Below are 25,898 nucleotides of genomic sequence, written 5' to 3'. Positions count from 1 at the left end.
TTACCAACAACACTGGCGCTCCCCAAGGAGACACACTCGGTCGAATAAATCCCTTTGAAGAGAGATCATCCAACTGTTTTGCCAATTCCATCAATTCCGCTGGTGCCATCCGATACGGCGCCATCGATATCGGTCCCGTGCCGGGCATGATGTCAATGGAGAACTCCGTCTCCCTTACTGGTGGCAATCCGGGCACATCCTCCGGAAAAACATCCACATAGTCTTGCACTATCGAGATGTTCCGTACATCACTATCGTTTCTTGCTTCCGCCACGATAGAGTTCACGAACGCCGGTGAACCCTTCTTCAAATGGTACGAATTCAAATAATCCGTAACGCCTGAATCCGGAAATACCACGGCCTTGTTAGCACAATCCAAAAGAACATGATATTGCGCCAACCAGTCCATCCCCAGAATCACATCGAGCTCTTTAAGCCCTAAACATATAAGGTTTGCAAGGAACTTCCGATCCTCGTAAACCAACGGACATTTCAAGCATGCCGTGCGAGTAACTAAGCGATCGGCAGCAGGGGTTGTCACCACCATATCGAAAAGTAACTCTGAGGTTAGCAACCCTATTTTCTTCGCACACTCATCAGATATAAACGAGTGCGTAGCACCCGAATCAAACAAAACCATCAAGGAGATACCAGCAATAGTACACGTACCCTGAATAAGATCTTCAACACCCTCAGCTTGCTTGCCAGTAACAGCAAAGACACGTCCCTTAGCAACTGGACGTCTCCCCCTTGCCGTATTCAACACAGGTTCAGCTTTTGGCGCATCAGGACAGTTTGTCGAGATGTGCCCCGTCTTCTGGCACTTCCAGCAAGTAATCTCTTTCCCACATTCATTGGCATAGTGCCCTTTCTCATTACACTTGAAACAAGTAACATCTTCTCTCGGAGTTTTTGCTCCGACTTTGGTAGATGATGTCCTACCAGTTGCATTCTGATAAGGCTTCTTCTGACCAGCCCTACCCTTTTCAGTCTTCCCAGCTTGTTTCTGACCAGACCTGATTGGCCCTCCACTTTCCTGTCGGTTCCCTCGACGATTCTTCATGACCTCAACCTCGCGAGACTTCTCAACCAGTTGTTGAAAGACTCTGACTCCCAAAGGTCTGACGGACTCCTCAATTTCATCCCTCAAACCAATCATGAAACGGTTGCAGAGATACCCTTCATCAACTTGTTCTCGGAAGAAGCGAAAGTACTTCGACAGACTCTCCAGCTTGGCTGCATATTCCCCAACAGTCATGCTTCCTTGTTTCAGTCTGAGGAAACGGTTCTCCATATCATCTCTTGCAGTCTCTGGAAAGTACTTGTTCAGAAAAGCTGTTTTGAATGAATCCCAGGTAATAGCCACCTGGTTAGTCGTCATCAACAGCCTGGTGCTCCTCCACCAGTACTCTGCATCCCCTTTCAGCATGAAGGTAGCGAGATTCACCTTCTCTCCATCAGTTGTGTGCAAAGCTTCAAAAATCTTTTCCAGCTCTTGGATCCAAAGATCCGCTTTCTCGGGTTCAACTTCCCCTTCAAACTTTGGCGGGTTCTGCCGATTGAAATCAGTTCTCATCCTGACCTGATCCTGGTTCAGCTCCCGTTCCAACCTCTGCGCCCTTCTGGCATGTTCTTCAGCCTCTCTCTGAGCTTGGGCAGCGGCCATCGTAACACTAGCATTGGCCTGCTGAGCCACCACTTGGGCCAATTGAGCCATGGCCTGAGCGAGCTGAGCGTTAGTTGGGTCCTGTCTAGGAGGCATGATGTCAAACCTGCTTGTTGATAAAAACCACAACCAAACGTCAGTTCCTCAGTCAGAGAGATCATCTAACAGTAAAAACTTTCAACCAAAGCATCATGGCATTGATACTCCACTCCAAATAAGATCACACTTCAAACATCTTAGCAAACAAGTCTACCCAATCCTCACCGCGGAATTTCAAAAACACCTTTCTCAAAAACAAAACACAACGAGTTCGGAAACTCGTAAGCCCAAAACCCTTAGTGCTCTGGTTTCTCAACCGGAGCTCTGATACCACAATGTAACGCCCCGATTTCTCGAGTGTTACTCAGTAACTAATTAACCCATTTTCATAAAGAGTTTTCGTCGATTCACTTATTAATCTTCAATTAATGACAAACCTCTCATTTTACGAAAACTCTTGAAACATAACCTTTCCAAAAACACGCGGAAGTAACCAACATCGTAAAACCTTTTAAATAACCAACTGTAAAGAGTATGAATCAAAGGCCTGAATGAAAATAAAGATTACATCAAAACTTGTTCATTCGAATTTAAGCAATAATATTGTTCGATACCAACACTTCGGAAACTCTCAACCCCAACAGAAAACAAAAGACTCTCAACCAAAACCCTATTCCTTAGCCTCTTCCTCTTCCTCTGAAGTGTAGTCGTCCTCCGGTATTGGCACGTCACGTAGCATCAACTCCCAAGAATGAGTCATCGCCATTATCTTCACGACCATCTACCCCCCCCAAATAAACACATAGCAAACAAGCAGGGTCAGGTCCAACAAAAAGAATGATAATGACAAAATCAACAACAACATATATAATATAAGTACATTATATGTCTTTTATGGGAAAGATTCAGTTACTAACGGAATCTCACTTCACACAACCACCTTTCACCTTGGATCCAACACCATTCGTCCAGCAGACGAACAACACCATGAGCAAAGCTCACAACATCATGGCGTTCCTTGGAACGACCACAGCACACCATGGGTCAGACACCCACAAGTCATAACATCACGGTTCAAACCGCATTCACCCTCGCGTGCAAGTTATCCGTTTTGTCTCTAACGGAACCATTGTTCTCATGGTCCATAGTCCTAACCAAACCTATGTCCAAATTATTCACATTTACTTGCAAGCGAGTTATAAATTCATTCTCTTGGTGTTTAAGGCTCTAATGTCAATCCTAGAGTCTTATGAGTTAATATCGTATCAGATTACAACGTCAAGAAATAACAGTCACACTAGGAGGAATTACAGCTGGGTGAGCGACCTCCTAAACAAGTCACAACTAAACTTCATGCAAAGCATAGAAATAATCAGGGCCTCCCAAATTCACAAATTATTTACAAATTCCAGAGGCTCAGTTTACAGATATCATCATATAAAAATCTCACAAAGGTCCCTAATCACATGTTACTAACATTTCCAACAATTTCTCAAATTTAGTGTTTTTGGACAACAGGTGCAGCGTGTACTAAAACTGGTCTACAGACCGCAATACTTAGCCACAAAATTCACATGATACATGACTGGAAAGATAATTCGAAACTCTACACTTTTATAGTTTATCACTTTTCCATTTGAGATCCAGAATTAGGTGATATTAGGCCTTAAAGCTTGCTGTCCGGTACAGGAAGAACAGCAGGTGCAACAGTCACTAAGATCGACCTCCAGACCTCATTACTAGACCAAAAATTATGTTCTTTATATGCATAGAAAGCCAATTCGAAAATCTACAATTTTCCAGTTTATCCCTTTTTCATTTGAGACCCCGAATTAGGTGTAATTAAGCTCCAAAACTCGCTGTCCAGTACAGGAAACTGGCAGAGATACTTTTGCCTTCAAATTAATTTTTCAACCATTCAAGTCCCAGAGTTTTAAACCATATTCCAGCAGCAAGAACCACATATCATATATCATATATCATGCTTAAATTTCCAGAACCAAGATAACCATCAATTCTAGCACAAAAGGCAGATCTAAGCATATAAATCTTCAATCATTTTAATCAAGCAAAGTCATAGAAGAAAACGGTAGTTGTAGTGATGAATAATGGAGAATCATGGCATCAACATTTCATCTCAAATCAGAAGCAAAACATCAAGATCTCAAGGCAGAAAAAAAAAACAGCAAGCATCATGAACACAAAACTCTTGCAAAAGCAATCATGTTCATGACTTTTCTCATAGTAAAACATGGCAAATACCCTAGGCAATCTACCCAATCCTAGGACCAGCCCTTACCTTGGGTTCTTGGTCTGAAAAGAAGAAGAGAGTGAAGTTTGGAAGAACAATCTCTTGCTGTCCAGGTCTCCTTCACCTTCCTTCTCCTTCGCGAAACCCTTCTCTATTCGCGCTCTCTCCCTTGCTCGCGCGCGTGACCGGCGACAATGGTGGTGGCTTGGGCGGCGGCTCCCTTCTCTTCTCTCACACGTTCTCTCTTTGTTTTTCACGTGAAGGTGCTGTAGTGTATCTCTGTTTTCTGATTGTGGAAGAATAGGGTTTCCCCCCTTGGCTAAAATCCCATGCAACCCACAAGTGGGCTAGGGTTTTGTTTTCCACAAGCCCGACCCAAGTCCAACCTTAACCCACCAGTCTAATTACCTAATCAGACCTGAAACTTACTAAAACCTAAGCCCTCAAAGGTAAATTCATAATTAAATTCGGACTTAGAAGAAAAACAATGTAATAATCCCGCTGGCACTGTACAGCCGGAACTACGTTCACTAAAACGGGGATATCTGGAGCTACAGATATCGGATCGACACGAAACCACTTGGAGAATTTTTTAGACTTGAAGGGCTACAACTCTCATGAAGGAAGTTTTCCCAAATGAAGTCGTTAAGACCCTCTAAAAATTCACACAAGTTGACAGTTCTAATCTGCCAATTATCAAACATAGCCAAAAACTTCAATTTTATTCAAACTTCCATAAAATTGTTCCAAATTGAACTTAGGGCCTTACACCGACCGCCCAAACACAAACATGAAATCAAAGCCAAGGCGCTAGGGTCAACTCACGGAAATAAGTAGATATACACTCAACATGTGATATGGGGTATAGATATATGTTGATATAAATATATATAGCAATCCTAGCATGTTATTGGCTCTAACAATGCTTCAATAAATCAAATAGCACACAATTCCAGTCAGAGTGAATGTATGCGTGAAATGCAATCAATATGATCCGGATATATGTGACGCGTTCCCGTTCGCCACAAGTGAAGCATTCCCGTTCTTCACTATGGATGAACCATTCCCGTTATTCATCCTTGGTGAACCATTCCCGTTATTCACCGTATGATGAACCATTCCCGTTATTCATCATTAATGCATTGGTGAACCATTCTCGTTATTCACCATGAGATGCACAGGTGAACCATTCTCGTTATTCACCCGATTGATGCAATATGGTTAGCCAAACATCGAATCGTCCTCACCACATAAGTGTTTAGCTCAAACCCAAACTCAAAACAAACCCAAGAGTTAGTGCCGGTCAATACAACACAACTCGGAGTTAGTGTCGGTCAATACAACACAACTCCAACAACAAGAACCCAGAGGTAGTGTCGGTCAATACAACACATCCCCAACAATAAGAGTACTAAAGTACTCGGGAGTTTAGTGTCGGTCAATACAACACAACTCCAACAATAAAACCCAAGATCAAAGCCCAGAGTCAGTGTCGGTCAATACAACACAACTCAAATAACAAGAGTACTAGAGTACTCGGTGACTTTCAATCATCACCGTAGCTCACCTCAGTGGCTTTCCCCAATTCCAAAACCCACAACAAAAGTCGACTTTTCCCCGTCTTTCGCAATTATTTTCCCCTTTAGTTCTCCTATGATTATTCGTTTAGTAAAAACGTTTCGAATTGGATTAGTCCAATTATGAGTTTATTTCTCAAAGTCTAAGTCTCCCAAAGTCTCTAGTTTTCGAAAGTCTAATCATTCTAAGTTTCCAAAGACCAACCACCCAAAAGAAAGTTCCCGGGGAAAGTCTAAGAATACGAACAAAGGGCTAAGTCTCAAAACTCAAGTTTGAACTTGCCTAGGGTTGTACATCCAACCCGAAATATCAAAGATCACAAGATCGATGAAACCCCACTCCGAAGTCGCGTCAAAGCGCACAATTCATCAACATCTCAACATCACAAGTTATAGGAAACATCATAACCACAGTTCATCAACATAATCAACATCAAAGCAAAGCATAAGTCGAATTCATCGACGCCTATCATGCAGTCATAGCTAAATAGTAAGGTTCCCTAACCTCGAGCTGCTCCAGTCTCGTGGTTAAAGTTCCCTTCACACAATTGCTCTGCAAAACCCAAAGTTCCTTCAACTGAACCTCGGAGAAAACAAAGCATAATCCAAACAAAATCGATTAGTTCGATCGCCATACAACTCATAAACAATAGACAAAGCATTAAAGCTTCAGAATATAACAATCGAGTACGAAAAGACAAGTTTTCGAAAACGAAAACTCCCCCCCATCACTATAAGCTCTCGGCCAAAAAGGAAAAAGGGCTCCGGCTCTTTTTCTTCGATCAAATCTGTTTACAAGGTAGTTTCAGGGTAAAACTAAGGCAAAGAAACTGTCGGAACAATTTTCGGACGATCGGATCAAAATACGGCTGTTCAGGGGCATTTTGGTCCAAAATAAAAGCTCAAAACCTCAAAGTTATCAGTTCGGACAACAAATTTGACAGCAATGATCCTAACGACATCCGTGACAACAAATCCTAAAGGCACGAAGTCAGATTATGACTTTTCGACAGTAAAGTTTCGAAATGTGCGACAAAAAGGGTTTTGAAACAGTTTTTCAGATCCTGGACAACTCGATCACAATCGGCGAATACTGACGGAGGTTTTAAACTCTTGGGCACGTAGAGAACAAAACCCAAGCGAGAAATCAAGAAAAACGGACAGTTTTACAAAAAGCTCAAAACTTTGAGCACAAAAACGACTTCAGAAACGCAGTAGAAACAGTAATCAGAGGTAAGAATCAAGCTAGTTACCTCAGTACCTTGAAGTAGGGACGAACTGCGCGAAGATCGGTCGAGTTTCGGCGAAAATCTCCTCTCCCTTTTCTCTCCTCAATCCGCGGCTCCCTTTGGTGGAAATGTGAGATATTTTGAATTTTTGAGCTATTTATAGGCAGGTGAAATCGCGGGAAAATGAAAATTTCGCGATTCCGTTTTTGCTGTACGTTCACCGATGAATTCTAAGAGAGATTCTGGCGTCAGAATTCCAGAACTCAAAACAAATCTCTAACTTTTGGGGAAAACGATATCTAAAATCCCAAAAGCGGTGTAAGTTAATCTGTCCCGAAAAACTACTTTTTGCTGTGATGGTCAGACGACAAAACTTCCTTCTGAAGAAATATTGTAAACGTCGAAAAAAATCTGGCAACGTGGACGGAAACTTCGTTAGAAGTCCCGAATAGAAAAAGTCTTCATCCAGCGATCGAATCTAGGGTTTCGAAGCAAAGGAATTAGCGTCGTCGGACTTCCGAAAAGTGAATACTATCGTGCGTACAGTCCAGGGTTCAGAAATGAAACGCTGGTCGAAGGAAAAATAAAGAGAATCTTTAAATTTTCCAAGGATTCGAAATCTCACTTAATACGTTGCTCTAAAAGCGAAATTAGCCTATCCTGGACACGCTCGCCATAAGGCAGGTGTGCAGATGACTCGCACTAATTCCTAAAACGACTACGCAACATTCCTCAAGCAATTCCTGAACTTTCTTCTTCATTAATCTTTCTCAAACAGCAAACTCCTGTCATGCTTACACTGATTCTACGCGTGAGTCGGAAATTAACTTGTTCTGTAAATCCAGGTCTTACAATGGTAATGATGGTGATAATGATGATGGTCCTTCTCCTCCAAAGAAAAAGAAGAAGCAAGTCAGAATTGTGGAGAAGCCTACCCGTGTGGAACCTGCTGCTGCAGTCATCAGAATGGAGACTTCTGCCAGAGTGACTCGGTCTGCCGTGCGTTCATCAAGTAAGTTTGTTGTCACTGAATCTGATGATGATTTAAATTCTATTGATGCACTCCCCATCTCTACACTTTTTAACCGCACAGCCACCCAACTCACTCCTATCCTAGAGTCTCAACCAGCTGCCCAAACCACATCTCCACCAAATTCACCAAGGTCTTCATTTTTCCAACCTTCCCAAGAAGAAGCACCTCTGTGGAATATGCTTCAGACTCGACGTCCCTCTAAACCAACCTCTCCCATTACCATTCAATACAACCCACTAACCTCTGAACCCATCATTCTTGAACAACCAGAACTTGAACAACCAGAACCTGAACCCAGAACGTCTGATCACTCTGTTCCCAGAGCATCATAACGTCCTGATCGTAGAACTGCTGATACAGATTCTTCCACTCCCTATACTTCTGTATCCTTTCCTACCAACGTTGCTGACTCCTCACCTTCCAACAACTCTGAGTCACTTCGTAAATTTATGGAAGTTAGGAAAGAAAAAGTGTTTGTAATTCCAGAATACTACCTCACAGTACCAAGCCCTAGAAGATACCCTGGACCTAGACCAGAATGTCTAGTTGACCCAGATGATCCTATCCAGGCTGACCCCTTGCATGAAGCATACCCTTTAGCCCAACAAGTCCAACTAGACCAAGTTCACCAAGAGCCTTTTCAACCAGAACCAGAAAACTCTGTGTCTAACCACTCTTCGGTTAGATCACCACATCCTCAGGTTGAAACCTCTGAGCCAAACCTTGGAACCTCTGAACCACATGTCCAAACCTTTGATATTGGTTCTCCTCAAGGTGCCTCTGAGGCAAACAACAGCAACCACCCAACCTCTCCTGAAACCAACCTCTCCATTGTTCCCTACACATACCTCAGGCCAACCTCTCTCTCTGAGTGCATCAGTGTTTTTAATCATGAAGCTTCACTGATGTTACGCAATGTGCAAGGTCACACTGACCTGAGTGAAAACGCTGACTCTGTTGCTGAAGAATGGAATCGTCTGAGTACTTGGTTAGTTGCTCAGGTTCCTGTTATGATGAGTCATCTCACTGCAGAAAGGGATCAGAGGATTGAGGCTGCTAAGCAGCGGTTTAACAGAAGAGTGGCTCTGCATGAACAACAGCAAAGAACTAAGTTACATGAAGCTGTTGAAGAAGCCAGAAGAAAGAAAGAGCAAGCAGAAGAAGCTGCACGCCAAGCGGCTGTACAAGCTGAAAATGCAAGATTAGAAGCTGCGAGACTTGAAGCTGAAGATGAAGGTCTTAGATGTCAAGCTCTTGCACCAGTGGTCTTCACTCCTGCTGCTTCTGATTCCACTCCAGCTCATCAATCTGCTCAGAATGTTCCCTCTGCCTCTACACAGCCAAGTTCCTCCAGACTTGACATCATGGAACGTTTCAATTCTCATGAGACTCTGCTGGTGGAAATGAAGCAAGTCCTTCAAGAACTTCTGCGTCGCTCTGACAAGCCTTAATTTTAGGATTTCTTTCGTTTTTCTTAACTTACTTTATTTTTATTTCTAATTTATCTGCATTACTTGCTATGTTTTGCTTACTAGTAGTTTATCATTGCATATATATATAAATGACCTTGTGTTTGCAAAATATTTTTCTTTATTCATGATAATTTATGTTTATTACATCATACATTTTGTCCCTAAATCTAGAATGGAGGATCCTTCCTCATTCTTCTGCACTCTTGGCGCTGCTCTACCCTCTCTTTCTCCAGACGATCCAATGAATACTGGATATTGTTGAGTTTGATGTTCAGCTCATCCCTCTCCAGACTATCTTCTGTCGTCTTGAGTCTCTTTTCCATAGCTTCCTTCTCTTCCAAGAAATTCAGTTCCAGCTCGCTGAGTTCCTGAATTTCCTCCACGAAGCCAAGAAATTCTTTCAGATCCTTCTCCAGCTCTGGACAAAGGTCTTCTTTAAGCAGTGTCTTCGTCAACTCTTGGATGGTCTTTGTACCATCAGGATGCCTTATATTGAGGAACATATCTTCCTCAAAAGCCTTCCTTCTGAGCTCTTCCAGTGCAACCATGTATGAAGCCATTTCGTTTTATGGAATTGATCGAGTTGTGAAACTTACTCTCTTCTAAATCTCTTTATATAAGCTTCATTCTCTCCTTGGAAGTTATTGCTCCTACAGTTTCTCGAGGTTAAGTCCTTGGTAACTAAAGCTTCTCTTTACTCCTATGGCCGGTGGTAAACGTTCTTCTTTTGCATTAACTCCCTTCTTTAATTCGCGTAACTCTCATTCCTACATCGTTTATTTCTCCATCTTTTCACTCAGACCTTCTCCAAGGGGGAGTACCTTGTACTTCAAGCTGAGTTTTTCACACCCCATACTTTTTGCTTATGACAAAAAGGGGGAGTACACCTAGTTTTTGATGTGTAAGTGTGATTTATTTTGGAGAATTTAAGAGTTCCACCTTTATGACCATAGATGTGTCACTGGGCAAATACAAGGAATACATTTCACTTCTTCTGAAGTGATTTCATTTGACTCTGATACCACTTATCGTTGACTCTGAATACTTATGCGCTCTGATTATTCTATTTCATCTATGTTATGCGCCTTCACTCTGAACTCTTACATTATTTAGCTCAGAATCTAGACATTTCTAACGTTTTCATTAAGTCTTAGATTCAGGGGGAGCTATGCTCAGAATCAAGCTGTGACTTGGATTCAGAATGAGTAAAATAAACTATTCACATCAGGATAAGTCTTATTCTATCTCTCTAAACTCTGAGTGAATTCAGTTTATTGTTTAAGAATTGTTCATCAAAATACTCGGTTTTGTCATCATCAAAAAGGGGGAGATTGTAAGATCAAGTTTTGATCGAGTAGTACAACTCTATGTTTTGATGATTACAAGTTAACATTTTAGTATGAACAATTATGGTACTCTAACGTGTTTTTCTGAGTGTGCTATTTACAGGCTCTGACCTCAATTCAATCTCACACAAATCAGAAGCACTGTGCATAAAGAGCGACCCAAGTAACGCTTTCGCAACATCTATGTTCACTCTGAACAGTAGAAAACGCTTCAGAAGATCTGAAGTCACACAAGCTCTGATATGGACTCAGTCACTTGAAGTTCTGAAGATCCAGACGTTCTGACAACCAAGAAACTCTGAAGGTTCAGATGTTCTGATGGTGTAGAAGACTCTGAAGATCCAGAAGCTGAAAAGTGGAAACCCTGATGTCCAGAAGCAAGATGACTCTGAAGACCATGTACTTCCCTCTGAGTTCAGAATCAGAAGATACAACGGTCAGAGGATCTGTGCTTCCCTCTGACTCTGATCCACTGGCTTCACAAGTTCCAACATGAAGCATTCCCCTGATCAGAAGTCTGCTAGGTTTAAAGGTCAAGTCATTATCCAAGTACAAAAGCAAATGTATTATCCTGACGACCTACCTAACACTCTCAGCCACAACAGAAGCTGGAATTTCCAGAACTGCCCTCCAACGGTAGCATTCCCATGCAGCGTTCAACCCCTAATCCTTGGAGTATAAATAGAGGCTGAAGATTGAAAGATGCGGTTGGAAGAATTACACACGCGCAAGCTATATTCAAAACCTTCTAAGCATTCTTTCATCTGAAATCATTGTGTTTACTATTAGCTTTTCAGAAGCAAATTCTTTGTAAACATTCTTTCTTAAACAGTTGTTTAGTTACCTTTAGGAGATCAAGTTTGATCGGATCCTAGAGAAGACTAAGAGAGTGAATCTTAGTGTGAGCTAAGTCAGTGTAATTGTTAGTCACTTGTAGGTTTCAAGTGCAGTTGTAACATTTACCTCATTAGTGGATTGCCTTCATTCTAAGAAGGAAGAAATAACCTTAACGGGTGGACTGGATTAGCTTGAGGGATTTATCAAGTGAACCAGGATAAAATCCTTGTGTGCTTTTCTATCTCTTATCTTAAGCACTTTGTTCTCTAAAGATTTGTTAAAATCTTTAAGGTGGAAGTTTTATTAAGGGTGTACGATACCTCCGACCATATAGAGCTTCGTAGGGTGCCAAAAACCTCATGTCTGTGGACGATAAGCGGAGCTCAACCTCAGCTTGGTTCCCAATGCTTGTTGTCAAGCTCCCAGAAACGTTAAGTAAATCACGGGTATCTGTCTGACACAATGTTGGACAGTTCTCCGTGTAGACGCACTATCTCAGCTATGTAAATCTCCGCCAGCTTCTCCACCTTGTAACTTAAATTGATTGGTACAAAGTGAGCAGTCTTCGTCAACCGATCAACTACCACCCATATCGCATCGAACCTCTTCCGGGTTAGCGGTAATGCCGTCACGAAGTCCATGGATATGCTATCCCACTTCCACTATAGAACATCCAAAGATTTCAATTTCCCCGCAGGCTTTTGGGGTTCCACCTTCGCCTTTTGACCTGTCAAGCACGTCGATACATATTCAGCTACTTGCTGCTTCATCCCAAGCCACCAGAAATGAAGTTTCAAGTCTTGATACATCTTCATAATTCTCGGATGAATGCTCAGTCAGCTCTTATGTCCTTCATCCAAGATTAGCTTCCTCATTTCTGCATCGTTCGGTACGCAAACTCGCCCCTTGCAACGCAGTATACCATCGTTTCCTACTCTACACCTGTTTAAGATGTTAGTTTTCTAGAGACTAAGCTCTGATGCCAGTTGAGATGAAAATAAGTAACACAAGAAAGGGGGGTTTGAATTGTGTACTTGAAATTTACGTTTTAAAACTTTGTTTTATGAAAAGAATATAAGTTCTTTTGTGAAAACGTTTAAGTATTACTTTTCGTAAACTGTTCAGTGCAGCGGAAGTAAAACAGTAAATAAGACAGAACGATCAGCACATAGAGATTTAAAATGGTTCACCCTAAACGATTGGGCTACGTCCAGTACTTGGCCACCACCAAGATTTTCACTAGCAAGTGTCAAGGACTTCTCCAATACAAGTATTCGACACGACTTCTCCAAGTATTATCACGGACTTCTCCAAGTATTCTACAGGACTCCTCCTACAAGTATTGTTCAGGACTTCTCCAAAATCTTACAATGATTTGAATCACTCTACAGGGTTTCTCCTCTTTCAAGAGTAGTGGTAGAGAATTCATGGCACTGGAACTCTAAGTGTTTGGGTTAAGATTTGACTTTGGATCACTTATGAGTTCTAACAAAAGTGTAAAGAGAATAAAGAGATATGACTCTTTTAAGGTACGAGGTTTTCTCTTTCACTTGCAGAAGTAATGGCTTGTGTTTGACACTTAAGAATTTCTGCTTGAGCTTTGAATGCTTTTGAGAAGTTTGGAATGAATGCTTGAATGCCTGTATTCTCGGAGTTGATTCTCTCTTTCTTCAGATCTTCAAGAGTGTCTTAAATACTTGCTTGCTAGTGTTGTAGCCGTTGAGAGATGAGATCCAACCGTTGTATTAGCCGTTGTGAAGTAAGATCGAACCGTTGATTCAAAAGGCTTGGTTGGTAGCTTCATTAAATGTTGATTCAGAAGAAAGTCTATCCTTTAGCTATAAAGATGATTTGTCAGCTAGTAGGTGGTGATAGACTTTGGGCTACTTTTCAGACATGAGACAATTTGGCAATTTGATGTTGACGGCTTGTACTTTTCCTTGTTGGTCAGCGTGCTTTTTGCTGAAGTAAATTGTCTTCACGCGATCTGGTTTGAATACAAGTTGATTAGTTGTCTTTTGATCTGAATATTGGACAACCGGTTGTAATCAAACTAAGACTTTGGCGCTCAAAAATTGTCTTTGATAAATCTGAATGACGACGTGACATTGAACGGTCAAAGACTTGAGGCTGGATAAAAGTTGGTTCTCCTATGCATAACTGTTTTGTAAAAACAAGACTCTTCTTCTATCTGATATCTCTTTCCTTTTTGAAGTGATAGAACGTTGAAGCGTATAGCATTCTTTTGAGTTTCTCCAGAAATCAGAAATCTTAACGAGTTTAATTTCCAGCGAAACTTCTTGTATAAAATTGTTATGATCAAAATAAGATTTTAAAACGTTATGATGCGTTTGAACTTAACAATCCCCATAGAGAGAACCACACAAAAAGCTTAAGGTCGGGAACCTACCCTGCCCCAAAATGAGAACATGACAATCAGAGCTATGACACTACTCCTACTCTAACCTCCCTTGAGAAGCGTATCTCAACACTCCTCATCCAAAGCGCTAGCATAGTCGGTGTTTAAATTAGAATCCAGAACGATCAGCTCCCTGTCCACGTCGATGATCTCCCTCTCTACCGACCGAGTCTCAATCCTAGAGACATCCATCTCCGCGTCCACCACACAGACGAAAACGTCCTCCTCCATCATGTGCACCAACGGCACAACACGATAACCACGAGAGGAAGCCGAAGTCCTCAAGCGAAGGGTGGTAGCAATGATAAGCTTCTCCACCGGCACAGCAAGTCTGGAACTCGGTCCGGTGTCAGCACGGTCAGCAATGGTGGGAGAGACTCGATCCCGAAGATGCTCCTCCAACAGACTCCCCCTCTGAGGGGTCCTCGTCGTCAGACGACGGCGGTGGTAGCTCTACTGTACCGGGTCCGCAATGCACGCCAGGCGGTAGGTTAAAGCTAACAGAATACTGTCTCAAGACTCCCTTCGTCAAGTGCCCAAACTCGCTAACCCTGTCCTCCATTATTCTCCCCTAATATATAGCTCGGTGACTAGGGGGTCAATCACCCACGAGTCGGGGATGTCCTGGTCGATCATCTCATATCGAGTCCCCCCCAAGGGGTGGATCATCGTAAAGCTGTCTGCCATGGACATTTGACAACAGGCGTGTCGCCCAAACAGAAACAGCAGCCACAAAGGTCAACTCAAAGAGATACATAAATAATACACATAACAAATATAGTGCACGGGGATAGCTCCTAGGGTTCAGTAAGCTTATTATAGCATGTAGGTAGCATATCCTCCAATGAATCATGAATGACAATTTATCAATTATCTAGTAAGATAACAAATATCAATCACATTCAACAATTAGGTCAGCATGTATGATGAGATGCAATGACATGCTTCAAAAGAATGCTCCGGATAGATGGGCACCAACCAGTCAGTCCTAACACTGGCCTAGTGTTTAACCATTTTTCGCTCGGGCGTCTCTTATACCAAATAAATGTAGTCAGATTAGTCGTAACCCGCAGGTCTTCCATGTATGTTTGCTACTAAGAAGTACACGCAGTGTTTTTATGTGAAAATCCGGGTCTTATGCAATTTTGGAATCCACTGAGGTCCGGCATCCCACCGTGTATAAACCTCAAAATGTATGAATGATGCAATATGATTAGCCAAACAACGTCTCCGACCTCACACGTCACGTCGTCACGTGTTCTAGCTAACTTATTGTCTCTAAAAAGAATACCCTAAGGTAAATGTCGATTCTGCGACAAAAGACAATTAATTATAAAAAGAGTGTATTCACTCGTGATGACTTCTCGAATCACCCGACTCATCTAATTCTGATGGTCAAAAACTGCTCAGCGAGCAAAGAGTACCAATGTACTTGGAACTTATAGTTCCCCGGCTTATCTTTTAGATAGTCAAACAATAAACTGCTCATCGAGCGAAGAGTACCAATGTACTTGGAAACTTATAGTTCCCCGGCTTATCTTTTAGATAGCCAAACAATAAAACTGCTCATCAAGCAAAAGAGTATCAACATACTTAGAAACTTATTAGTTTCCCCAAAAATTGGATTCGGCGACACTTCTCATTTTCCAAAACTAATATCCAAGCCCTAAGCTTTCATCTGAGATTGTTATCGTTATTTAAAGGGTTCAGAGGTTGTTTAGTGTATTATGAATTTTTCTTGTAAAATAGTTTCAATTTAGGTTTGTGTCTAATCTTAAGAGTTTAAAAGATCTCATCATCCCAAGTAACTCTCAGAGAAGGTCTCGATCCACTAAAACAATAATAGGGGCCCGAAACTCGGTTCGTCCTGTCAAACTTTCCCAAAATCTCATCATGAGTATGGCATAACTGCCCATTTTTATCACTCTCACGTTTAACAGATATATGTATAGTTGTACAACCAAGTTAGTACAATCCAACAATCATGGCACATATATCAACACATCCTAAGATTAACCATTTAGCACATAGCATATAAATCAATCAACAACAATCAAGCCATAAATAAATCTCAATCACCAATGTCAGCCGAAGCCCCAAAAAATGGAGACACACGTCTCATTTAGTTCACTCGGCCGAAGCCTCCAGAAAACATTTTCCAGCACAATCAACAATCATGAGCATAAACAATAAATCAAGTCGAATTCGTCGACACCTAAAGCATTAGATAGTAATCAGTGAGTTGCCCTCACCTCTAATTCGTCTAGTGTGTTCCCGTAAAGTTCCTTCACACTCCTCTCCTTTCGCTCCAAGTAATTCTCCAAACGAACATTTGAGCAAAAATCACAGAATTCATTCAATCACAACAAGTCAGAACTAACTGAATAAGATTTACTAACGATAGACAAAGTAATATAAGCTCCAGAGTACGACAAACTAACGCGATACAACGAGTTTTCGCAAAAGAGAAAATTCTCCTCCCCTAAAGGGGTGCTCTCGGCCATGCACTATTTTTAGTGTACCGGCACTTTTTCTTCTATCAAACTTGATTCCTTGGTTATCATTAGTCGTAACTAGAGTAGATTAAAGCTCATAAGAATTATCGGATCGAAAACTGAAACAGGGGTATTTTGGTCAGTGTTTTTAGCTCAGAAATCCAAAGTTGGAATTTCGAAAAGAAAAAAAAAATTGATGGGGTCGTCCCTAACGACGTTCATGACAACTAATCCTACTGGCGCTAAGCTCAGTGGAGAGTTTTTAGTACAAAGAGCGAAACTTTAGTCGGAAAATGGGTATTGACACTGAATTGAAGCTCTTCGACGATTTGGCGAGATTCAACGAAATACAATCTGATAATCATGCTCTTGGGTTAGTAGAGAAGAGGTTTTGACAGAGAAATCAAGTTATTTGGACAGTTTTACAAAAAGCTCATAACTTTGAGCACAGAAAGACATAGAGAAAAGCGACAAAATTTACGATCAGAGGTAAGGAATAGCATCAATACCTCAAGGTCTACGCGTAGCAACGAACAGAGCGACGATCAGGCAAGAAACGGCGAAAGTCTCTCCTCCCTTTCTCCTCTCCAAGCTCGGGGGTTCTATGGGGGTGTTGGGGTTTGAATTTTGATTTCTCACCTATTTATAGGTGAGGGAAAATGCGGGAAAATGATTATTTCGCAATTCCGATTTTTCCTGCGCGTTCCTCTGTGAATGCTAAGATAGATTCTGGCGATAGAATTTCAGAACTCGAAACAGGTTTCTTGGAATTAAAGCAAACGATCGAATGTCAGTATGAATCGATTTAACCCGAAAAACTACTTTTTGCAGTTGGTGTCGGATGAGAAAACTTCCTTCTGAAGAAAGATTAGAAACATCGAAAGAAATCGATACTCATGGGTGAAATCTTCGTTTGAAGCTCCGGATAGAAAAATTCTTCATTGACAGTTTATTTTAAGGTTCTTGAGCTATCAAGAACTTAGTTTATGTAAACTTCCGAGAATTGGAATCGGTCGTTTGTACATTACAGGGTTTCGTGTCGAAACACTTTTCATGGAAAGGAATAAAAGAAACTCTTATATTCCTCTGAAGATTTTTGAATTTCGTTTCTACAGTGCTTTAAGAGCAGATTAGTCATATACTAACGCCCTTGCCCTAGGCATAAGCGAATAAGACTCGCGCTATAACTTATGTCGACTTTAATATTATTCTTAGTCTTTTCCTGAACTTTCTCCTACATAAATTTATTCCATTCGGTACACACTTGTTCAGGTTTCCTTCACGTTACATCGAAACCTAATGGTGAATAGGAATTTCATTAATTTATTCTAAGCTTAAAAACTTGGGTCTCAACACTTTTAGAGAGAAAAGTTGATTTAGTGGTTTTCTCTTTGTTCTTCTTCCTATATCTTAGATTGATCACCTAGGGTATTTTGCTTGATTCGACTTGTGAGCAAAAGCTACAATGTTTTGAGTCCGAACTAGATTTAATCACCTAATAATCCTAATTGTTTGACATAGATGAGTTAGGTTTGTTAGTCACTTAAACACCTAAACTTAATTGTAACTATTTTTCTTAATCATGTGATACATCAATATTTAGGATTAGAGAGTTATTATTATCCACTCATGAGAGACATCAATGAAGTAGAGTTGAACTGGTGTAGATGAATCATATTCGTAGGCTTGGTTTATATTTGAATCACTTGAACGGAAAAAGGTCAAACAATGAAATCTAATCCCAACAAATTCTCATACTTGGTGTTTCTCTATTAGTTTACTTGCTTTTCATTTATTTTCAGGTTCAAACAAATAATCAATTTCTTTGTGAAACTATCATTTAAGTTTGTTAACTATTGAATAGTATATGTATTACACCTCCTTGTGAATACAACAAAACCCTTTACTATACTACAATTGATTCTTGAGAAATTCGAGCGTAGAGCAGTAAAAAAATCTTTCATAATAAACAATTAATTTAGGACAGTGTATTGAGATTATTTTCCATCTCAAAGTTCCCACCTGCCGAGTCTTGTTTGGTTTCATACAGGATTGTAGTCAAACTTGCTCTTTTTTTTTTACTTTTTTATTTAGCCCAAAAGGGTATTCAACAAAATAATTTGCCCAAAAGGGTCATTCTCCAACCTTATCTTCAGGATATTTCCATGTCTTTTCTTTCGGTTGTTAAGGCAAACAATGTAATTTGGCAACATTGAAGAGTTTCTATACTAAGCAATATGCATCCTAGAAGTTTGTCCAGATGGACAATGATGCCGTCACCTATATTTCTTCATCCACCATCTTCGATGAACAACATTAATCCCACTCACAATATTCTGAGCTTGTGTTGTGCCTCAAAAGACATGAACTTGAGCAACCAAAAAGGTACAAGCCTTTGGTGTGCAGCAAGGAGGCAAGTTAGATTCCAGGATGATGATGAGTATGGGCACAATGAGGAGATTGCTCAGTTGGAGTTCTATTCTCAATCAGCAAGAGGGGAAGCAATCCTTGTTCATGCACTTGTGGACCAGGAGGAAGTAGATGTGCTTATCTTCAAGGTCAGTTTGTCATCTGCTAATAATTGTTTTCAGAATCCTGAACCGATTTTTATCCCAAATAAAAAAAAAATTATTCATTTTTTATTCTGAAATATGTGTTAACATCTATTTGCACTAGAAACCACGGTGTCCAATAGATTTGGATAATGAGTGTAGAAAACCAAAACAAACAAATTATTTGAAACAACCGAGCGCAAAACATTTGTGAACCTTCCATTCTTGGTCTTATAGTTTTTCCAAATTTTTGTTTCACAAGTTGTTTGCTGAATTACTTTAAGAAGATGTTTCTTCAGAGAAATTTAATTAGACACAATATATTTCAGGGGTTCTCTTCATGCTTGAGCTATAGTACATCCCCTGACCCAACAAGAAGCATTCTTCCAGCCAGGGCAGTGATAATGTCCATCGATAGAATCAAAGGGCCTTTTGACCCTGCCAATATAGTGTATCTGCAGAAGGACGTGCCGTGGGAAGAATTCAAGACAAATCTTCTCTCTAAATTAGATAGCATGTGATTTACTTCTTCTAATATTTTTTATTTAAAAAAATGATTTTTCTTCTAGACCTTTATGGCTCTATTTCATTTTGGTAGCTTCCAGAGGCGAGATAAATGGATTTGTTTCCTCTCCTTATTTTTAATAACAAATCACGGCCTTATTAGAAAGAATTAGGGCTAGATATTGACTGGCCCCAAAAAAAAAATTGGAGTGTCTTAGTTTAATCCCTCAATTATAGAAATAAGTAGGATCAGCCAAATGAACTACATTGGGAACAAGGATAACCACCACCCCCAAATTTCCTTTCCTAGTGTTTGAAGAGTAGATCAGCCACCAGTGCACCACCCTTTTGGGGTTCTTCCTCCTCTATGAAAGGCTTCTTCTTCTCGTAGGTATGTGTTTCCTCCTGCAATATGTGGGTTCCCTTCTATATTAGGTGAATTTGTTATCCAAGTAAGTGGGTTTTCCCTTCATTTTAGTGTAGTTTCTTCTCATTCCTTCCATGTCTTGGCCATCTACTAGGCACTGCCTCCGTCGTCGCATTCCAACGATCCTATTTTTCGTCGCTTCGTCGTTGTTCCGCCAGTTCCTCGTTGCCGCTTCATTAGCACCTCGTCGACAATGTTGTTGTGCCCACTCATTCCATCAGTTGCCTCCTCCTTTGCTCCAATATTATTGTGGCCAAGTTCACTACTTCATTGTGTTCACCTCCACCCCTACTGCCTTCATCCCATATATATCTAAATTTTCTTCTACTGATTTTGGGTTCTATATAAGACTGCCCTTTCTCTCATAATTCCAATGATGTCGTTCTTACCTCACCTTGGTGCAGCTGAAGCCGCCCTATTGGCTTCCTCCATTGTTGCATTACTAGCAACCCCAGCAGAGCCGATTGAGTTGTTTTATTTGGAGCGCTGAATAGAAAGGAAAGAAAAATAAGCTCATTTCCACTCATATTATATCAGTTCGTTAGTTTTTTACTTTAGGGGGTTTACGATTTTATGTATGGCTTTTGGATTTTTACATCATGTATTATGCATCAACTTAATTGTATATTTTAATGTGCATTCTTGTGCTTTAGTCTATTATCTCGGTGCATTGTTGAATCGCTACTTAAAACTGGAGTGCCACATGAAAATATATTCGATTAATCTAAACATCGGTTGGAAGGTGAAAAGATATTTGATATAGTCATTTCAAGAATTAAAATTAATCAGCTTTTTCATTATGAAGGATTAATTTAATGTAATTTTTGGATTTCCAACTCTCATGAATGAAAAAATATCATTGATCAGTCCCCAACCGCATAGTGCGCTGATTGTGAGGTGAGTTAGTCTCACAACTGTTTAGATTCATGATTGGCCCAAGGTAGATGCGCATGACGAGGCATGATGATTTATAAATAATATTTTTAAAAGAAAAAAAATAAAAATAAGGCGCTTTTAATCCCTCAAATTGTAAAAGAAAATCAAATTAGGTTCTTGAAAAATTTTAGCATCAAATGTTGTCTCTGAATCTTTTTAAAATCAAATTAGGTCCAAAGCGTGTTTTAGTCTAATGTGGCCTGATTTTTTCCTATTATCACCTCCACATCATCTCACTTATTCCACATGGAATGTTTAAAATCCTACACAGTATTTTAATTTTATTACCTACATGTTGAACTCAGGGGCGGACCCACAGCAAAGCTCAAGCGGGTTCAGATGAACCCCCTGAAAAAAAAAATCTACTTACCCCCTTGTAATAATATTGTTTTGAACCCCCTGAGATTTTATATTTGCACCCAGACCCCCAACTTACTCCTCTCTCTCACACACTCTGATACTCACGCTCTCACCCTCTCACAAAACCCTCACCCTCTTACACCCTCATCACGGCACGGCGGCACCACCACCGGCCACCACAACGCCACCACCAGTCCAGTTCTCCTTTCTCTTCTAAAGCTTGATTTTCCCAAGCAAACATGAATCTGATTTTCCCTAAAACTGAAATCCCTAATCCTAAATCCTAAAATTGCCATACTCACTCAGTCATAGAGTCTCCACCTTGGCTTGTAATTCTAAATCATACTAGTACTTTTACCCCGTGCGCTGCACGGTGAAGTTTACTATTCAATTTAATTTATAAATCAATAATTTGATAAAAATAATAATAATAATAATAATAATAATAATAATAATAATAATTAGGAGGTTGTCTAAATGACACATGAGAAATTTTGGGTTAAATAACTCATCGTCCAATCACATCAAAGATAAGTGAGTTGGGATTTTTATAGTTTATTTATTAATTTATTTATAAAAAATTATATTAATCAATTGAGTTGTGGGTTAGAAACCCACATGAGTTATTTAGACAATTCCTAAACACTAAATTTTAATGTTTCATAACCAAATTAACCCATATAAAAATTTCAGGAGAAGGAATTAATTAGCAAAAACATTCAATTCTAGTTTGCTAACCCCTATCTTGCATTTGGATATTGTTCTTGTAACTGATACATGTATAAGTATATTAATTTAGAAAAAATTAACATAAAAAATTCTTATAAATCTCACTTTCCAAGTTGTTATAAATCTCACTTTATAAGAAATTAAATCAGGAAAGTGAATAAATTCTTTTACTAATTTATTGCTTTTAACTACTTTCCTTAGTCTAAGAGAATTAGGAAAAATATATAGAACAGAGGATATATATATATATATATATATATATATATATATATTAAATTAGTAGTTTTTAATCTCCGTAAGATAAGTTTTCACTTTCAAAATATTATACTTTTAGATTTACTAAAATTTACTCTTTTATATTTTAAAAAACAACAAAAATTTAAACTTAAAAAGTTTTGTGATGGTTCCACGACGCGAAAGTATTTTACCCCTCAATAATACTGAACCAAACTATATTATTATATTGCACCTTTTCAATCCATGAAAAAAACACATACATCAAAATGTAAAAATAAAATCCATTGCCAATCCAATATTTTCCTCAAACCCAGTCCATTGCTGCTTTTTCTGATATGCGTTATCGGGTTCCCAATTATTTGGAGCATCCCAAATTTCATTGAATATGTTAAAAGTGTAATCATTTTACATGCAACACAGAAGAGATTGGAGAATGAAAAAACAAAGAATGGATTCTTTTCTCCCAACTTTTCATTATGCCATGCCAAATAATCCAATGCATTGCTCATTGGATGATAAGCCTGCAAATCATTATAAGAATGATAAGACAAAAATTTAAAACTTTACTTCCTTAATGATGCAAATTATAATAAATTACAGAAGACATTTTATAGCATAGTTGGATAGTGAAAAAAAAAATATCTATTCTACATAATTCTGCACCAAACCCAGTTGATTCAATTAGAGATGAAAGCAGTTCTACAAAGCTCAATGATATAACGGTAGAAGTTACATGAAAAAGAGACCATGAGAAAGAAAATCAAACATGATCAGTAGGATCATTCTATCATGGATCAGGAATCCCAAGACTCTTATTTGCAACTTTATTTGAAGTACATGTCACAATCAATACATTGAGATCCAAACAAAACCAATTCACTAAAGCCAAAAACCTATCCTGTGGATTCCTAGCTAGTACTTTGCACCATTAGCAAATCAACTAAAAATAAGTAAATTGCCCAGTCTTTTTGCAGAAGAAAACTAAACTAAAAATTTGATCCAAAGCTAAACTCTAGTGTGAGAAGCCTAGGGGAAACCGTCATACCATTTCCTTGAAGACCATCACACATAATGGAAGCCCCCAAAATTTGATTTTTTCTTGTTAGTGTGTCTCTCTCCTCAGTTACAAAACAGTTATGTCATGGAAATGGTTTATCAAGTAAGCATTACCAAAATTCTTCAATGTGTGCAGATGAGAGCTCTTCACCTATTTCTGATCTCACATATGTAAACATGCTTGCAAAAAACCTAAAAATTGCTGAAAGAAGATGTTCAACTTGAATGAAACACAACAACCTCATAACTTGAATAAAATTAATATCCCTGAATCTAAATTGCATGTCTAGTTTTTAGACTTGAATGTTCTGGATTGAAGCTTTGTTGAAGAGAGCTGAATTTGTCTTACACATTTAAAAACCTCCTTATTGAATAGGTAATTCAATAGTACAGATAAAATTAATATCCCCTGAATCTAGATCAACACAACATCACTGACATATAACAAAAATATATTTTTTCAATGTACTCGATAACACTACCAAGACCGATATAACAACCACACACTAAAGCATGATTTTCCAAAGACTAAATGATCATAATGAAACAACGAAAAAGCATCATATTGAGGCCCAGATTGAGATGGTAGTCCTGTTTGTCAATCAATCAAGCAGGACAAAGAGCACCTTCTATGTAGTTCCAAAACTTGAAGGACTTTGGGGACACAGCTTTGGTTTTCTACAATTGACAACCTGTTAAAGCTAATTTAGACAGTTAAGAACCTTTAGAACAAAGCTACTTCAATTGGTAATATGAGCTTGGCAAAAACCAAAAGTTTGGGTGATTGAAGTGTATTTTCTTAGAAAATTTGTAGAGCAAAACTGCTTTGTTATCAGTGAAAAACACAAGCATGATACAATATTGAACTTGACCTGATAAAGAGATTGAAAATGGTACTTCATAAAAACCTGGACAGTCAAAGTTTCAAAAGTACTCCCTCCGGTACTATTTATAAGCATGAAAGAGAAGAAAAATCTTGGTCCTTTTTATAAGAACCAAATGAAAGTTTGAGTTATATTAATTATTTTTTTCCAATGATGCCCTTATTAATTCTAACTTGTAAAATGTGTTTCATTAATTATTCTCTCTCTTTCCCACTTTCCACTACTAATAACAGGGTAATTTTGGAAGTTTATTTTGATTCAAGACAAATTTAATGCATTTTATCTAGTTTTACTACATTTCTTAAACTCTGTAAAAAAAAATTGTTGCTTATAAATAGGACCAGAGGGAGTAGATGAAACCAACATAAGATAAATGTCACTTATCATAAAAGCCTATCAAATCCTAATTTATTTCTACTTCTAACATCCTAACAGGTAATTTTTAGCTGCAAGCCTTATCACATAAGGATACATACCTCATAGTATTCCATTCTGTTTGACACGACAAAGAAACATAATCTTCCATATTTACCAAAAATATTCCAGAACCCAAATATTAAGCAGTGAAAAACTGACTTCTAAACACAACTTAATAAGCGAAATACTCAGATCTAAAATATAAAATGAATGGGATATTCAGATCTAAAATGACTCAACATATCAAAGATTCTAATCCAAGCTTAGTGGAATCACCACCCGCAACAATGGAAATCAGATGTATTATTTTTCTGGACTTAAGTGCTTAGAAACAAAGCTAACATAAAAGGAGATTTACAATAGACTGAAAAATTAAGACAGTTGGCAATCCTTCTATGTAATGGCCTACAATTTAATATTAATAACCATCTAACTTACACTTAATGGCCTACAAATGCAAAAATTCTTATAAACTCTTCAAATTGGAGGAGATATTAAATATTAATGGTTGTTTTGGTCAGCACCTATCATCTACCTTTTCAAATCAGATTATACATCTCATGTTTTACTGATATGAAAGTGGCCAAAAGCAACCCATTCAAAAAAAAAAAGACATTATAGTAAAAATTGAGCCACAAAAACATTAAAAATAAGTTGTACAATTTAAAGAAGACATATAACAGTCAAAATCAAGTACATTTTCCCGTTATGAATCACTGAAGAGTATAGATTGAGGAAATTTTCAATTTTTATTACCTATAACAGTTGTTTACTTGTTGATGATGTATTTCCAACTTCCGTGTGAACCTGCTTCATAGAAAAGATAAAACAATTACTTAAATAAATAAGAAGAAATTGGGGAAAGGACCTCTTGTTTCTCCAGCCTTAAAAAACACCAAGAAATAACCGATTATTATAAAGAAGAACCAAATGTTCGATATTAAATTCATTCGAACACAAATTTGTTACAAAATCAGTAAAACATGGGTTCTACAGAGAGATAGATAGATGAAAAGGAATCAAATGAGGAAAACGCTAGAAAAGTAAGGGGGGAGGGGAGGGGAGAGAGGATTACTTAAGAGCAGAGGGCATCTTGGAATCAATCCGAAGGAGGCGGTGGCGGTGGGGATCGCAGGGATACAGAAAAGACAAAAAATCAGATTTTTTTATTTTGAGAGTCAAGTTTAAAACAGAGATATTTGCAAATCCATAATATATACATTCAAGGGTTTTTCTAGGTCCAATCATCGCCTACATGGCATTTCATGATTGGCTAATTCCATTAAAAATCTTACATGGCAATCATTCCTCCTTTCCTCTTAATGTACACCCTTCTCCTTAACCTACACCCCTCTCTTTTTAAAGTCTTATATAAGACTCTTATTCTTCATTCATCTCTCTATTATTTGGATTTCTCCTAAACCTACACTGC

The 25,898-nt window shown here is 38.9% G+C and overlaps 1 protein-coding gene and 1 long non-coding RNA gene across 4 annotated transcripts; one reads left to right on the top strand and one right to left on the bottom strand.

The window, feature by feature from the left end:
• Positions 1-18,520: 18,520 nt before the first annotated feature.
• Positions 18,521-20,499, top strand: LOC130737722 (uncharacterized). Of its 2 annotated transcripts, XR_009018892.1 has the most exons (3): positions 18,521-18,922; positions 19,246-19,811; positions 19,942-20,499. XR_009018892.1 is itself a non-coding variant. In XM_057589552.1 (2 exons), the coding sequence occupies exons 1-2, from the start codon at positions 18,602-18,604 to the stop codon at positions 19,435-19,437; spliced, it is 513 nt and encodes a 170-aa protein (XP_057445535.1). In that variant the 5' UTR covers positions 18,521-18,601; the 3' UTR covers positions 19,438-20,499. The 2 variants fall into 2 exon arrangements, 1 of the variants encoding a protein (XP_057445535.1); XM_057589552.1 differs by having other exon boundaries at positions 19,246-20,499.
• Positions 20,500-22,308: 1,809 nt separating this feature from the next.
• LOC130737721 (uncharacterized) lies at positions 22,309-25,667 on the bottom strand. Of its 2 annotated transcripts, none has more exons than XR_009018890.1 (3): positions 25,542-25,665; positions 25,223-25,273; positions 22,309-22,630 (listed from the first exon to the last, which is right to left on the bottom strand). It is a non-coding gene; the product is annotated as an uncharacterized LOC130737721 (long non-coding RNA). The 2 variants fall into 2 exon arrangements; XR_009018891.1 differs by lacking the exon at positions 22,309-22,630 and adding an exon at positions 22,902-23,857 and having other exon boundaries at positions 25,542-25,667.
• Positions 25,668-25,898: the final 231 nt, after the last annotated feature.

Source organism: Lotus japonicus, chromosome 2, assembly GCF_012489685.1.
Source record: "Lotus japonicus ecotype B-129 chromosome 2, LjGifu_v1.2".
Classification (NCBI taxonomy): Eukaryota; Viridiplantae; Streptophyta; class Magnoliopsida; order Fabales; family Fabaceae; genus Lotus; species Lotus japonicus.
This window is presented reverse-complemented; position numbering and strand designations above follow the sequence as displayed.

What these genes read in the sequence shown, in the direction of transcription:
- LOC130737722 (XM_057589552.1), top strand. Translation starts at nt 18,602, where the DNA reads ATGCATCCTAGAAGTTTGTCCAGATGGACAATGATGCCGTCACCTATA. An exon ending in TAGATGTGCTTATCTTCAAG is followed by an intron (nt 18,923 to 19,245) that starts GTCAGTTTGTCA and finishes AATATATTTCAG; the next exon opens with GGGTTCTCTTCATGCTTGAG.